Source organism: Pithys albifrons, chromosome 12 (genome assembly GCF_047495875.1).
Source record: "Pithys albifrons albifrons isolate INPA30051 chromosome 12, PitAlb_v1, whole genome shotgun sequence".
In the NCBI taxonomy this organism is placed as follows: domain Eukaryota; kingdom Metazoa; phylum Chordata; class Aves; order Passeriformes; family Thamnophilidae; genus Pithys; species Pithys albifrons.
The window spans coordinates 13,292,646-13,310,087 of NC_092469.1; the positions used below are offsets into that span (position 1 = coordinate 13,292,646).

The following is a 17,442-nucleotide window of genomic DNA, read 5'->3' on the forward strand; positions in this document are numbered from 1 at the left end:
TCACTGAGGATAAGGTTTCTCTTTTGTGTGTATCATTAAATATTCACTGGCTCAGCATTCCAACGTTTTTGTAAAAGCAAAAGCCATTGGAATACATTATTAATTTTGAAGGCACTAAAGAACACTCACTGACTTCAAAAGCATCTTTGAAACAAAAGAATCCTGAACAGCGAGACAGGATTTGCAGTACCTGATGCAACTAAGCTACACAAGTTGACACAAAAACTCAAAAGCATCTTGTATTCAAAACAAACTATGTTAAAAATTTAACTGAACGTAGTTCAACTCAGAGGTGCTTAAAAACTTTAATGAAAATTCCTAAATCCACTCACACCCTATTTACATTAGAGGAGTGCTGTAATTGCACAAAAACACAATTACCTTGGGAAATGCAAGCACTGCCTGCCTCAGATGCAAAGAATATGTTTATTAAAATAAAGATCTGGTGTGCAATGTGGTTGCCAGTGGAAGGGACTCTGTATGAAGAGGGCAAACAAACCTGACAGCATCCTGAAGGTTTCTGGTGGTGGGGAATTTTTTTTAATTGGTTGGGTTTTTTTTAGGATATCTAAATGAAAATAAGTGATCATTTCTAAATTGTTACTGCACTCCCTATTTTTCCCCCTTTCAAAGTGTCACTGTTCTAATATCCAACTGTCACATACAATCCACTTTAACTCTTTTCATCAACTTATCACTGATCACTCCCATGCAACGATAAACCACTTTAAGTCTACAGAGAGACTTAGAATAGGGAATCTTTTTACCCAGAAAGCTGTATAAATAAAGAATTTAATCTGATCATTTTCATATGCTGCCAGGCTTTGGATGGATAAATGTTTCCAAAAGAGCTGGCGCCTCTGTTTTGGGTAGGAGTGGGTGGAATATTGCAGGATTCCCCTTCCCTCCCCCACTGGAACAGAATCTGGTCTCTATTAAGGGCATTTTGGCTGTAATTCTACTGTCAGAAATATTCTGATCTTATACAGTGTTGCAATTCCTAAAACCATCATTAACACTGATGAGATCCTGTTCCACGTCTGCCAATTCTGAGTTTTACTGTCTGTGCCAATCTTAGCAGGAAAGAAAAACCTTTAGTAATGATGAGAGCTGTATGGAGGTAATATTAAGAAGATTATAAGAGCAGTATCTTCCTCTGGGTGTAGCATAACATATATAAAAACTCACTCAGCACACTTAGAACCAAAAACACCTTCAAGTACCATCTCTGTAGTAAAACCAAAGATGCTGTTTGACCTATTGAATCCCACAAAGAACACACAAGGCGGTCTGGATGGAGGTTTTCACAGCTGCCAGCAATGCTGTGTCAGAGGGTGCAACGGACAAACTGCATTTCCAAGCTGACTGAGCATGTCAGCATCCGAAAATTCAATACAGGCCCCAGACACAACAAACCCGGGAAGGCACATTTATGTATTACATTCTACTGAGAATTCTGTATGGTAATCATGAACAGTACGTGCTCACTGATTAAAGTTCATTTGATTCTGCCCAACTGCTGCATTAGAGCAAAAGTCAAGGAAACAGTGAATAGTCTGGAAACCTGATTCCTCTTTAGGAATGCACTGTAAGTCTATCTCTGCTCTCTTGCCTGTCCTACCCCCAAAAATCCCAATTTTTACGCTGTCCTAAGATGTTAACTGCAAAAACTCATCTGTAAACATTCCAGAGACACAGTCAGAACATCTTACCCCAAACACACAAATGAAAACTTGAATGTGAAAACCAGTTATAGTTCTACAAGTACTTGAGGCAAAGACCTCTTGGTTAGACATATTAAACATGTACAATAAAATAAATAGCAAAGTAGGAATAACAATGTATTGCAATTATTAAAATCTGTATTTGACATCACATAAATTTGAACCACCTTTTTATAAAGTTTTTCATTCTGCTTAAACATATTTCAAGTCAGTAGTTTGTCCTTTTCTTCCTTTCTGTAGATGATCTACACCAGTGCTTCAGAGCGAGGACAACAAATATTGTTTTAAGAGAAAACAGGTACTAGCAGCTAATAAGGACATCACTTAACAGCTGCCTGCTCCCTTATTAAGAGCAAGAGTATTTTCAGAAGTTATTGAATCCAGTTCCTGCAGACAGCCAGGATGTTTCTTTTTGTGTCTGTGTTACAAGTTTTGATGTCTGTCAGGAAACCCCAGATGCTCAGTATTACCTCAATCTCACTGTTAACTGTGAGGTTTTTTGCACAGCTTAGCTGCAGAAAGTGTTTTCTGCACTTGGAGGAAGAAGTTAGTCTCTCAGAACTCCAGAGTTTATTTCAGGAAGCCTCATTCTTTTTAAGCCTTCAGCATTCAGTATGCACACAGAGCTGCTTCTCTGTAGCAGGAGTGGGGATTAAGGACACAGTAAAGGAAAATAAATCTAGAAAACCTTTAAGTGAATTGAGGTGAAAGACATAAGACTGGACCTAAAGTTTCTACTGTGTTGTTAAAATTAGGGCAGGCTGCCACACATCTTCACAGAAAGCTTAAAGCTCATTCTGCCTTCTTCCTGAATTGACCCTACAAGCAGGTTCCAGCTATGCTGTGACAGAACCATTCAGGTAATCCAGATGTTGCTCCAAGGATCCAGTGGTAGCAAGATGTCCAAGGAAAGGATTTTACCTTTGTTAGAGCTGACATTCTGACCTGTCTGCAGCAGTGTTTGCAGATACATACTCCAGCCACCCCTTCCAAGGGAGAGACACTACTCTCTGTCTGCCTGTTCGCTCTCATTCTCATGCTCAGTGTCTTCCAATTGTACTTGGAAGGCAAGAAAGTCTGTCTCATCATCCCAATTACCAGAAAGGATGCCAAAAGAAAAGTAGCTTAGCAATAACAATAATCAAATTTTCTAAAAACTGGAGAACCACCAGATTGATCATATTTGATTATAGTAAAGCCAGGCTGTACTGATGAAGCAAGAAGTAAGAAATAGCATTAGCAAGGGAAAGAAATTCAAAGTGTTTCTGTATTCTCCCTGTTCTCTGCCTGACCTAAGCCTGTTTTAACTTGCCAGCTCCCCTTATGTATTATTACTCGTCCTCTTACAGCTCTTGCCTTTCTGACATCTCAGAGCAGCTGGTTTCCATTCCTTTTCCTGGCTCCTCTTTTCTGCTCAGTAATTTCTGCACTCATCAAGAAAGAACAAGATTCAATACTGTGGGGCCCTGAAGAAGCAAAGAACAACACAGGGGGAACTACATCAGTGAAACAGAGGAGCAAGACTACCTGCCAACAAGAAAAAGATGAGAGGACAATAAAACCAGCCTGTACAAGAAAGCAGACTGATTAAATTCACTGATAATGTTTCCCACAACATGGGATAGTGAGCTCCAGAATTATGTGCCCACAGCTTCCAAAGTCTTTCCTGTGTTCTTGAGAAATGAAATGCATGGGCCAAAGATCCTTCTCTCTGCTATTGAAGGATCATTTGAGAGAGAAATGGCAACTCTGTGAATAAATATGTCCTTATAGGTCAAGTACCGACAGCAAAGGCCATCTACAGAAAGGAAAAAAGGGTAAGATCTGCAAATCCGTATCAAAACTTTAAAAATTTGAAATCAGTTTTACAAGAGTTAAAAAACAATGCATTTTGCAATTTTCATATGATAGCATTGAACAAACAGAAAATACACAACATTGTACAAACAGACAAATAAATGGAAACAATCTAAAGTTTTGGGAAAGTACTAACCAGTTACTGACAGCAGCTGTGAAACCCTCACCTCCATTTCCTCCCGATGAGACCTGTCTCTATCCTCGAATTCACGAGTTCTTCGTCGAGCCTCTTCAAAGGCTTGTTGTGCCAATGCATCCTCCTGCTACCAAACCAGAGGACACAGAGTGACACAAAAGGCAACCCTCATTTCTACCATCACATTCCTTGTGCATATTAAGCACCATTTGGCAGCAAAGTCAAGTATGCCCTACAGAGCCTGCCTGAACACAGATGAGTTCCAGCAAATGCCAATACAGGTTAATGAAATAATACTCACCTTCACTCAGTGGTAGAGATAACCAAAGGTGGAATGCGGCTACTACTAAAATACATTTTCAAAGGAGAGCTGCTTTTCCAAAGTAGTTTAAATGCTGCTGGACTTTTTAAAACCTAGGAATTCTCAGAAGTTGTATAAAAAAGGAAATACATTTTATTCTCCTTATAAAAGTAATTTTGGAGACAGTATTCACAGGTACAGCTAGTCAGAGTCCACTAGCAGCACTACATAAACAATGGTAATTTAATTCTGTTGCATTTAAAAAAAAGTATTATTTAAATTATAAACTAAATAAATCCTTCATTTTATCGAAAGCTGCTGCAGGTGCATCAGTATGAAGACTCTTAAACCTTATGTATAATTTATATTATTTAATTTTAGGTGCGTAAGAAAGTGCAAAGCAGAAATTATTCCACCACTAATTTGCACACATTCCAATCCGATGGAGGAGAAACCTGCAGCCTTTCAACAGCTCTGTAGTTTATTTTCAAAAAGGGCTTATGCATAGGAATAGATTTAATAAATTAAGACTCAAAAAAAATCCTTGGAACTGTACCTTCTATTAGAAAATATTCTAAATAAACCGTTGTTAATATGCAAAGCCATTATCAAATGGGTTAGAAGTTACTTCTCTTAAAGAGGCCTTTTAACACATATTTTCTGTTCCTCTAAAGAGGTTCTACAAAACTGTAAGGTATAAACTGTACTGTTTCTCTCTCCTCCTAACTCCTCAGCTATAATTACTACTAACTCTGCTTACAGTTCCCACATACGTGGGAACGTTATTTTAAAGCAGATAATTTTTAAAAAAGCTAACCTTGACTGTTGGAGGACATAAACATGCAGAGTGCCCAGCTAAGTTTTAATATACCAAGGGATTAAGCGCATAAATTTTTTAATTTAAGATAAAGCATCCCCAGCCTGAGAAAATGTTAAATTGCTTTTTTTGCCGTGGGCACAGTGGTGGGCCCTGAAGCTGCTCTGTGAAATGCTGTGAAGGGGCTCCCTCGTGGCCCAGGGCAGTGAAACACAAACAGCTGCCAATCCACAGCCCTGCATTGGCAGGTCCCCAGAAAGCACCGTCGGAGGGCAATGTTTAAAGCTGCCAACAAGATAACATTTTAACACTACCTACTATTTTTAAGAGTAGAATTTGGCCCTTTATAGCTATCTTAATGTTCATACAAGGCATAGCAATCAAGGTCAGACAGCAGAAAGTTTGTTCTTAATAATGCAGAAGGAGAGAGAGAAAACAGATAAGCTTGTCTCCCAGATGACTACAGAAAAGCTGCCTTCTAATTTACAGAAGATATCCACGTCTTTATTACCCTTTTTTTTAACAGACTTAAGTAGAAGCAGATTCTTTTATCAAAGATTTTTGCATTTTACCACCATTTACAGCGGTCATGAACTAAAAGGCTGACATACAGTCTCAGCCAGAGTATTTTAAAGAAACCAAAAGAAACCAAATTAGAAATCCATGGGAAAAAAATCAGTATGTTGACGTCTAGAATGAAGACATGCCGACAGCTGAAAAACTGGTTACTGTCTGAGAAAGCAAAAGGAAAAAAAGCATCAGAACTTTCTTTTCTTCAGTGAAAACATTACATTCTGCTCTACTCTTGTTGATGCATTGTAACAAATTAACCAATGTCTCAGTCTTATACAGCAGGAATTTAACAAACATTTTTTAAAATGTCACTCAGTTCTAGGAATTGTAGCCTAGTGAATGCAGCTGCTTGAGACAAAATCATTTACACATCCTAAGTTTTATTCCATAAAAATGATTCTGGCACGAAACTAAGAAAAAAAAGAACAAGCAAAGAATGAGCCGTATCAACACCACAACAGAACAAAAATAAACCTCTCAATCCAGAAAATAAAAAAAACACACAAGAGAGAAGCTTACACACACACACACACACAGATAAGTCCCACAGAAGTCTGGAAGGAAAAGATTTGGTAAGGTAGCAACATGCTCTACCACAGGAGAGATGCAAAAGTACTGAAGACAGAAACAGTTTCTTATGGACACTAAAGTATCAAATCCAGGGAGATTTCAGCCCCCAGTAGGGAAGATATTCAAGCATGTATGTACAGCTCTGTGTGTGTTTAGTCCATCAAAGTCTGAACAAGCAGCAGAATCAGGACCTTCAGTGACAAAAAGTAAGACTGCTTTAGTAACAAGACATGAATAGGCTGTGGATTAAGTAGAAAAAATAGTAGCTTAACAGTTAAAGTACTTCAGTGTTATGTGCGTGGATTTCCTTCCAAAAATATCTGTGACCTGGTGCAGGACACTGTAATTTCTAAAGCGTGACAGCAAAGAGGAATTTTATCTGATCCCAGCACTAGTTAGTAAGAAGTGGCAAGAGACAGAAAAATACAAGGGCACTACATTTGTATAAGGCAAGGCCTCCAGAAAATGGGGGTGTGTGTGTGAACACCAAAAGGACCTTTGATTACAAAGGACAGTGGGTACCACAGGCACTGCAATGCACAGTGTGAGGCACTTAAGCCCAATCTGACATCAGTATTATTTGGGGATCAATGTCAGCAGTTGGGCCAACTGCCTCCAGCAATATTACAACAGTTCTGAACAGGGAAGCAGAGTGACAGACACAGGAAAGAGGAAACTTAAGACTGTGAGAGATTGCCCAAATGTTTACAATATTAACACACGTAAGGGTGCAGCTACTTCTGTGTCTGTACAGCTCCTTACAACACCAGGAACCCTTTGCTACTAATACTGCAGCAAATAAGATGACCAATGATGACTTTGTCATCACCAAGAAGCACAAACTAAAACCAAATTACACATAAGTAACTGAGTGCAAACACATCTTTGCAGATCCACACAGTGCAATACCTTGCACTCACGACTTGAGCAAGCACTGACACCTGAGGGCATTCATACAACTCCTCACACACAAAAAGAGAATAAACCACAGTTCCAGTGCACAAACACTTTCTGAAGACAAGAAAAAGGAGTTGTTAAGACAGCATATACACATTGAGAAACTGAAATAATCTAAGCACTTGCAAAAATACTTATCATGAAAGTAAGAAGAGAAAAAGTGAAACCACAGGTCACCTGAGCACTCTCCCTTTTGGAAGGCTGTCCACTTTTTTGAGATAAAAATTTGGAAAAGAGTGACACTGTCTCCTTCTGAGTGCACATTCCCATCAGTCTGCTCTCAGTTCAGAAGTCCTGTGACTAAGTGTTATGTATCAAATTTAGTAACTGTAGATTAAGAACCTTTGCATTTATCTTCCACAGTCCTCAGGGCTCTACTCTTGCCCTGGCTGTGTAAGCCATTACAGCCTAAAGGCTTCCTAATTCAGGGAGTCCACAGCACTGACGCTGCTTCAACTGCTGAAACTGAGCTCAAAACACGGACACAGCTTTGCAAGAAGTGAATGCCCAGCAAGTAGTGGGTTTCAAGTAAAAGCTTGGGTCCGTGGGTTTTCTCATGGATTGATAAAAGGTAGCAGGACTATTATTCTGTCTTTCTAGGCATCATGAAAAAGCATTCAGGACTGTGACTACTTCAGACACTCTCTTGGCACAAAGCATTTCTATTTAATCCAGAACATAGTCACCTTAAGACCATCTAATTAATGTGCAAATTGGTTTCTTAAGTTAGGGAGAGACAAGGCATCACAATGAAGGAAACTTCCAGGTATTTTGGTGGAATCAAAGGGCTCCCACTTGTGATGTAGTGACCAACTGCAGCTGTAGAAGGACTAAAAAGGAAACTCCACAGAAGTGAGGGCTGAGAATGAGGAACACAGTGGAAATAGAAAATGCATCCTTATTTAAATGAGTTCTGGGGCACAGCTGCCAGAAACAACCTCTCACATGGCTGAGTTCATCACAAAATACAGACTGTAAGTCCTAACTCTGGTAATGATGTTAATACATCCAGTTTAGTGTCCAAGACAGAGACAAGTGATCTTCATGGAAACCCACCAACAAACCTGGTGCAGAAGGTTTTAGTATCAGTTAAGTATATTTGTTACCAAACAGTATCTCAAAAGCAAAGATGTGTCAAGTCTGACTAAGTTAAAGAATCCTACAGCTGTGCAAGTGAACCTCATCTATGGGATATCCACTTTAAAAGGCATTTCCTCTGTGTTGACTTTGTTCTTGTACACATCCAAAGATTCAGGTGCTAGACAGTAATTTTGCTGGTGGGAAGTAAGTAGATAATAAGTTCTCAAAAGCTGCCATATCTTAACAGAGCAGTGTTAGAGGACAAATAAAAACCCCATTCATTCTCACTCACATGTAATAAAACAAAGTTACTGAAAAAACCCTCAACCACCCTAAAATAAAATAGATTTGCCAGTTAAATTGTTACAAGCTACTGGCATAGATTTTCCAATACTTTCATCTACTACTCTGTAGCATAGTAACAGTGTGAAATCACAAAGGTGTAAACTACAAATGATCCTTGCCCCTAATATTTTGACCAGTGTTTAACTACAACTACATATTTCTGAACTTCTATACTACAAGTTTTCTTTGGAATTTGTACTTAAAGTAAAAGCAGAAAAAAAGAAAATTAGAATTTGTCATTGCTACTACCTGTGTGTTTCCTTCCAGAAGGACAAATGTCCAAGACACAGTAGCCACAGGCAGACTGTCTTACCTGTGCTCTCTCTTCATCAAATTCCAGGCAGCCCATACCATCCAGCCTCTGCAGATCTATCCAGCCTTTCCAGATTACACAGACACCATTGAGAATCATAGGTGCCTTCAAGTACACCTGAAATGAAAGCAAAACACATGCTATGAATTTGAAAGCATTTACACATGTGCCTGCACAATCAAAATACTGATCCAGGAAGCTTCTATATGTATTCTCAGAAGAACATCCAAACCAGCGGGAAACATGAGGCTCCATTTAACAGCTTCTCCTGCCTCCCTTCCAAGAACTCATTTTAATCAAGTGAGTGCTTTAACTTTTGCTCCTGTACTGGATGGAATAAATTTAAGCTGTGTTCTCATTCTATAGACTGGTACACACCAAGATTTGGTTAGAATTCTTACTACTTTCAGTAAGCTGTTTTTTCTTGTCAGCTTACCCTCATGTCACAAAGGAAGTGGCACAGTACCAGATAGGGAGAATCCTTTAGAGCACACTTAAATAGTTAAATGAACATACACCTTCCTACTCTAAAGCAGCACTGTATTTAACCCCAATACACGAGCGCTTTCATCAAAGAGCAAGTACTGGTTCCAGTCCTTCTCAAATTTATGAACTAGTCAGAGTTCAATAAAATACACTCTATATATATATACACAGTGTGCTAAAAATAAGGAAGTCTTCCTGTGTCAATTCTAGCATGTGGGAAAGGCTTTTCAAAAGAAGCAACACCAGATGATGAAAATCCAACTACAGCACCAATGTGCACAATGCCTTGAGCTGTAGCAGAGAATGATGCATGAGCTTAAGGCCCTTCATTTGGATAATGGCAGACAATACAAAGATGACACACGGGAACTTAAAAGATGCAAATACAACACTAAATGAGTTTGAACTGTTATATCTAATGATATCAGCCTTAAACAAACAAAAAAAGTCACATCAAAATTACCTGAATTGTACAGAGGAAAAAAACCAAACCCCCACCATCTCCAGTGATTATTTCAGCCTACTTGGCAAGTCAAAACCCCTCGTGGAACAGAGTCTGTGTATGCTGAATCACTGGAAAGGCAAACCATGCACACAGGTCTGCATCCACTTCACACTGAAAGACTGCTTAGACATTCCAAATCCAGAGTATTTTCAGCCTTTAGGAGCCGCTCAGCTAGGTAGGGGAATTCTCACACAGCACTTCCTCTAACAGTTCTAAATTAATCCTCTGGCAAATCCTCATCAAAGTGTAATTGATGTTTAGTGCTGTAACATATTTCAAAGCACCCCAACTGTGCCTACTCACTCAGTTCCACACTTACCAGCTAAGGTCACTCAAGCACAAAGAGAAAGGCTTAGGGAAGCAGGAAGCACAGAGGAAGGTAAAGCCTCCCTTATGCAAAGACACTCAACAACATGAAAGGCAACCCGAGAGTGGAAGAAAGGGAACAAGTAACATCAATCCAACTGACAAACAAGTAATGTTTGCTAAAGAAAATACACTTTCTGCCTCCAAGCTCGATTTCTACAACTTATCACGCTTCTGTATGAAGATCTGTACTCTAGATGTTTTAATTACTAAAATATGCAGTAGCTCAATAATGAAGACATAAAGGTTAGTTCAAGTATATCTTCTTCCATCTGCACTCCTACTGCAGGGTCTCTGCTAAGAGCACAGGCTGGTTTTCTGTGCTTGCCCTCACAGAGCAGCCACCCGAGTCACCACAGCTCAGCCTTCCGTGGTGACAGCACAGCTCTGGCCAACAGCTCTGCGAGCAGAGGTGACACAACCAGTGTGAGTGAGACACGGAGTACCAGGAAACCACCTCCCACAGCCCTCATTTCGAGACTGAACATTCATATGAAACACATTACACTCTTTCAGCAGTCTTCACTCATTCATCCCACAAGAAACAAAGTACACATTATCAATTTAAATAGACGTGTTTAATTAGAAGTGAAAAACAGTTAGAAAAGGCTAAAGGAACCAAGTGTCAATCTCTTTTAAAGAGAATGAAGAATAATTTAAGAAGGAGAATAAAAAAGCAACATAAGCGAACTATGGGTCTGTAAAGACAAAACAGTCTGTACCCTAATGCTAGTTATGCTTTACAGCAGCAAACAAGCCCTTTGTTGATCTCCACTTAGGGCTCACTTCTCACCGAGCCTCCCCTATCCTTCTGCCCCACAATAGGAGCCTGGGACATCAGAAGTTACTTGGAAGTTCCCACAGATGACAAAACCTACCTTTCCAAGTTGTCAGGAGTCCTTTCTGTTTGTTTCTTTGGCAAGGAATATTGTGCTGCCACTAACTTGTTTCAGTGGCTGTGCAACTGCCTTGGTCACTGCAGCTGCCAGTGTTTTATGTGCAAACTTCCTGGCTCAGTGCAAACAGCAGGTAGCTCAGACACAGCTGCTGAGGGCTCAATACTTCAAATGCAATGCCTCAACATCACCTGGAAGCCTGAGCAGTGCTGGAAATTCTGTGAAAGTCTTCAGAAGTCAAAGGGGAAACAAGTTGACAGAGCTGATGTGATTCCTGGTGCCTGCTATCTGCCCTGAGCACAGTGAGCAACAGCTGAGCTGCTGACACAGCGGCTTGTGAACCTCTGGCACATGGCCTGACCTTTCCAGATAAAGCACTGTGCCCTTGGCTCCTGAATCAGAGCCCTGGAAGCCTTACACCATCCATTCAGTAGGTCTTCAAAACTCTGATAAATAAACATTTGTCACTTCTGAAAGATGAATTCCTTAGAAAGTTATTCAAGTTTTGAAATTACCACATAATCATTCAAATATAGTATATGTAATTCATACTGGAACCCCATGAGCTTATGCAGGAACTTTTCTCTCATTAAAACACCATAAAGTATACTGGTATTTTTTAATTTATTTCAGAGAAAGGAATTTAGACTCCTTTTCCCCCCTCTCTTCTTTCTGGAAATTGGAAACCACCTAAGTCTATAGCCAAAAACGTTTAACCACACATTTCCTTCTTTTCGATAAAGCCATGCTGGTTCCCTTTCAACTTCTGAACTTAACAGAATCTTTAATAAATTACTGTTCTGTCTGTGAGCACATGATCTGTTACGGCACTTCAAAATCCAGCAAAGTGGTCTTTTAAAAAATTTCAGAATGCTCTGAAAGTTACCTCAAGACTGTCATGGTAGGAAAAGCAAAAGCTGCATTATTTCTATTAAAACCCCAATCTTCCTCTTCCCACGATAAGTATTACTGAACTATACAACTTTATTAGAAGTAGCTAAAAAGATCCCTTTGTTAGAACAAGCCTTTCAAGGTTTTGTTGTTAACCCCGGATTAATTGCATTTACATAATTTTATAAATCCTCCACACACCTCTGTGTGCTTCTCATAATAATACCTGGAAGTCAGTCCTGTAAAACTCAAGAGACAAGTGAAAAGCACTAAAGAGTAGAAGGAAGGAGGAGAGCTGGAAGTCAGGCAATTAACAAATTCATGTTCAGTGGACAAATTTAATGCTACATAAAGAAACACTATTACAGGGCCATACAAGAGGAAAAGATAAATTACACAGCTGCCTCTTTCCAGGGTACAGTCCAACCTATAAACCACACAAGGTATGGGTTTTCTGACACTGAGAATGGACACTTGTGTAACTAAGTTAAGAATTCTTATACATATGTTGGAAGATGAGAGCAAGTTCTCTCTCATTTTGCACCCTCATTTTCCACACACTGGCCCAGCCAAAGCTCATTTGTTAGACTGTGAGGTCTAGGTAAACTGTCACATACTGAAATACGCCATTTTTACTAGCTTATAGCAGCTGAAATTTTTTCAGCTGGCTATTATGCTATTAATTTAATCTCAAATGACATGTTCCATTTTGAACTCCTACTACAGATCGGAGTAGCATTAAAATTTTTAACGGAGAAAAGCAGACATGCTACTTTCACATTGGAAGTAGCCTTTTAGTGTTAGAACAAATATTCTGCTTGCTGACTGAACAAGCAGCAAAAGTAAACACTCTTATCTCCTGACAGATTATCTGGACAGAGGACAAACAGCACCATAAACACACGTAAACTTGAGAGGGTGCTTCATGAATAGGCTTAGTTGGGCTCTAAGTTGTTGAGCTGTGATTGTGCTTTCTCGGCCTCCCAGCTGGCTTGTTCTCAAAGACCTCTGTGCCACACCTTCAACAGATACAGTGTATCTCACCCTTCCTTTTGTGCCTTTCAACTAATCTGTTATTTCTCCTCATCTGCATTTAAATGAGCAACCCTCTCCTCCAACTCCAGCTAACTGTGAGTTATCTTTGTTGTTAAAAATAGGCAGGGACAGTGGCTCCTGTAACACCACTCATTCACATTTTAAAAACCAAGCGATTTAAATAGAGGCCAATTCTCATTGACTTTTTAAAAACCGTTTTATTTGAGCCAAAGATGAAAAACCTCGGTTTCACATCCTATTTTTGTCCTCTAGTAAATCCTTATCTCACAACAGCAGGGTATTTCACTGATCTGCTGGAGATACACTATCTGTGTGCTCCATCCACACATCCTGCAGTTACAGAAAATGCTCCTGCTCCCTACAGGCCATTTCCTCCCAGAGACTGCACAGTCCTCACCACCCACCGACTGATGAATCAGCACAGCAGTCCGGCCACGAGGAGCCCAATGCACCCCCAGAGAACACCAGTCCCCGGCGAGCGGTGCTGTCCCTCCCTTCTGTTTCCATTTTCCCAGTACTGGAGCAAAGCGCATTCTTTGGGAAGAGGCTCAGTCCTGACTCACCATCTGCTCATCACGCACACATCTGCCCATTCATTCATTCACAACTGCTCACAGGCAGCTGCTCCTGCCCCAGCCACGAACGCCCACCTGCCCCCGAATCACACCCCACTTCAAGTATTTAAACAGCAATCTCCCCAGTGAATTCATGGATGAAACACTGACCACTTAGAAAGAAACAGCTGCGAACATTTACTCCAGGAGAGCAAGATGTTAAACCAGTTAAGGCTAAGCTCATCATTTCAGCTTCTCTTCGCTGTATCCACTGCCAAAAGAGCAACGAGGCTGGTGAGAGGACTTGAGCACAAGTCCTATGAGGAAAGGCTGAGGGAGCTGGAGCTGTTTAGCCTGGAGAAGAGCAGGCTCAGGGGAGACCTTACCACTCTCTACAACTACCTGAGAGGATGTTGTAGCCAGGTGGGGATTGGTCTCTTCTCTCAGGCAACCAACAGGAGGACAAGAGGGCACGGGCTAAAGCTCTGCCAGGGGAGGTTTAGGTTGGATATCAGGAAGAAATTCCTTACACAGAGAGTGGTCAGGCATTGGCAGGGCCTGCCCAGGGAGGTGGTGGATTCTCCAACCCTGGAGGTTTTTAAGGTGAGACTGGACGTGACACTCAGTGCCATGATCTAGGAATCAAAGTGGGGTTGGACTAAGGGTTGGACTTGATGCCTAGAGGTCTCTTCCAGCCAAACTGATTCTATGAAGTATAAGGTGACTGACTACCTGTTCAAAATGTTCTAATAAGAAATAACGTATTTGTCCGTTTTCTTTAACAGAAACCTTATATGAATATATATATATTTTCATAAATACAATGCTGTAGTCTTGCCACAGAGATGCTGCATGACTGCTCCAAAACACAAAGTTGAGTCAGTCCCATCCCTGTGTTCCACCAAATGCCAAGACTCACTTTCATATCACAAAGAAGGGTCTCTAGCCTGGGTTTCAAGGAGGGGCCAAAGTACGAGAGAGAAAGAAATCTAAAAAATGCAAAAAAAAGGAAAAAAAACTTCTGAAAATGCATCAGAACTCACACACAAAAATACTGAATTATTTGGGGAACAAAGCAGAACAGTAACTTCATAACACTGACAACAACTGAAGTTACAGCAAAAGCTGACAACTCCACACAAGGCTTCAGACCACACTGTCAGATTTTGATCATTCTTAGTTTAAAAAAAACTAACAACAAGCAACCAAGTTATGGACAGAGTTTACGGCATTTATCTGATTTTGTAGGTTTAATTATGAAACAATAACCTTGTTTTTAACGGGGAATGAAATAGTAAATAGAAACAGTTGAAAAGAATCCCCTTCAGAAAGTCACTATGAGTGACATAGGCTTTTTAGTGGTTTTAATTTGGATCAATCCTTCTGTCTCATGCCTCTGAGCATACTCTTTATTCAAACACACCGAGAAAACGTTTTCTATTTTAAAAACTTCATCTTGGAACACTTTCCATTATTTGAAAATGAGGTTTTGTTGTAATTTAAACCTTACACTCTTCTGCAAAATCGTAAGGAAGTGATGCTTTCTGACCAAACAAGAATCTTTCCTAAACAGTTGTACAGAGATGACCCAGCTGTGGGTTTCAAGATGAACACAGCTCCAAGTTTCTCAAGGGTGGCACCTCCATCACACCACTGACAGCATGAGCAGCTGCCCAGGTGGGACTGCTGGGACAGCACTGGTCAGGGCAGGAGGGCTGCCCAGGGACACCAACCAGCACCATCATTTCCCTGCCTGTGACCTGTTCCTCCAGCTCCTCCTCTGTGTGACCACACTGAGACATTTCACTTCCAACTTTAAAGACAGAGATGATTTTCTGACAAGGGCATGGAGGGATAGGACAAGGGGGAATGGCTTTAAACTGACAGAGGCCAGGGTTAGAGATTAGGAAGAAACTTCTTCTGTTAGGGTGGTGAGGTCCTGGCACAGAGAAGCTGTGGCTGCCCCATCCCTGGAAGTGTTCAAGGCCAGGTTGGCCACAGCTTGGAGCAGCCTGGTCCAGTGGAAGGCACACCTGCCATTGCAGGGGTTTGGAATGAGATGTTCTTTAAGGTCCCTTCCAGCCCAAGCCATTCTATGATGCCATGATTTACACTATACAAATAATTTAAGAAGAGGCTGGTAAGAGGAGGAATGACCAGGCCTGCTGTAGGGTGTGAAGTATTCATCAGAAAAAGCCCATTTCAACTTTTTAGTTTTGTTCTTTCCTTTAAGGTAACTACATAACCCAAAACACTCACCCAAAAACCAGAGACAGATCAAAAAGCATTCATCCAGGCACTAGTTTTTACAGAACACAAGAAAAATTTCTGTAACAAATGTGTAACATTCAAAATTAAATCAGGTTTCTCTACTTCATCAGCTCTGAAAATGGTTGATTCTTCAAGCAAACTCAGAAATATTAACAAAACAGTGTGCTTGATAAGAGTTTCAATCTAGACTGTTATGCTTAATGGCACAAAAAAAAAGAAAATAGAAGTTCTAAATGCAGTCTTTCATATCATGATGTTTTAAGATGACAAAAAGCAGTGGAAATACAAATTCACTGACTGAGGAACAAGGTATCTTGAGTAAAAGAATTTGCTGAAATACAAAATACCCCACCAATTGCTAACAGCCTGCACTAGAATTTTAATAGCAACAAGTAAAAATAGCTGAGCACAGGGCTAAGAAATTTAACCATTACTTGCAGGGATTTGTTGCACATAAGCACTTAAAATTGTTGTTAAATACTTTAAACGCCTGCATTTTTCCCCCTTTAGAGCAATAAATCCCTGGTTCATTCTGCTTCTGTGCTTCTGCTCCTACTTAAAGTCAATTAGGAAAGTTGCAACTACGATTTCTCAGAACAGTTTTTAATTTAGGTAGATCCTTGAAAAAATACTGTACCAGCCAGACTCAGGAGTCATAGAAATTATTTTTTTAATCTAAGTTTTAGATGTGTTTCCCCTACCCTATAGAAACCTAGACATGAATACATGCCCCTCTCTCTCTCTCTCTATATATATATATATGCTAGTTTTAAGGATGATTCAATATACAGCTTGAAATATGAGCTTAAGGCATTTCACAACAACAAAAAAAATCTCAAAAAACTTCTCCGTTAAGTCCCATTTAAGAACACCAACAAGAGAAAAATCCTTTCAGCTCTCTAATTATAGTAGAAGGTGTTTGGGTAACAAGTGACAGTATTTCCTTGGTGTACTCCCTAAGGAAAGAACGCACTCCAATTGACAACCAGAAAAACACCTCAGAACATACTTACTACAATTGTGAACTTCATAGCAAAATCTGATGGTCAGGTATTATGTACTGGTTTTAGTTTTAAAGTATGCTTATAAAAGTCAGCTGGTTTTATTACAAATATCACTAAAGTTTCAAAAAATGTCCATATAGATAAGATTCAGATGCAATACAATCCATTTTTACAAAGTCATGTACAAATCCATGTACAGACTCACATGAAAAACATCTTTGTGAGTGATATCAGAGCTGTGACAAAACCTCTCTCACCATGATTGAAATACTGAATACTGAAATACTACAGTGATGGAGTTTGGTTTCTAAAACATAAAAAAAAGAATAGCAGAAGAATTTTCCTCACTTTACTGGAGAGTCAGAATTTGAAAGTCCCTTTTAGAAAACCTGGTATTTTTATGGCTTTTTTGGTTGGTTTCATTTGTTGGTTTTTTCTGCATAGTTAGCTCAACTATGTCATCATGACTCCTTTTAGAAAGCAGATCGATGCTTCATTAAATTATGCAGGTTGCTATTTCAGTTAACTAAAAAACAAGTCTATAACTAAGAACAGATACAAAGCAGTAAGAATGTCAGAAAAATGTGATTAAACTCTGTGGAAACTGCAGCATTTTATTCCTGGCTTGAGAGCACTGTCCGTACTTATGCTGAGAAGCTTGCAGAGAAAAACACTGACATGCTACTGCACAGAAGTTTTACTCATCATTTAATAACAACCAAGTCTCTCCAGACACAGCT

At 39.9% G+C, this 17,442-nt stretch overlaps 1 protein-coding gene across 2 annotated transcripts in view; it reads right to left on the reverse strand.

Moving 5' to 3' along the window:
• The window catches only part of CBFB (core-binding factor subunit beta), a 40,565-nt gene that overhangs the window by 10,297 nt on the left and 12,826 nt on the right, over positions 1 to 17,442 (reverse strand). The window contains exons 4-5 of one of the 2 annotated variants that reach the window (XM_071567644.1): positions 8,674 to 8,790; positions 3,749 to 3,844 (exon numbers count right to left, since the gene is read on the reverse strand). In XM_071567644.1, coding sequence (XP_071423745.1) covers positions 3,749 to 3,844; positions 8,674 to 8,790 — 213 coding nt within the window. Of the gene's footprint in view, positions 1 to 3,717; positions 3,845 to 8,673; positions 8,791 to 17,442 lie in introns of both variants that reach the window. The other variant, XM_071567645.1, reaches the window with a different exon arrangement.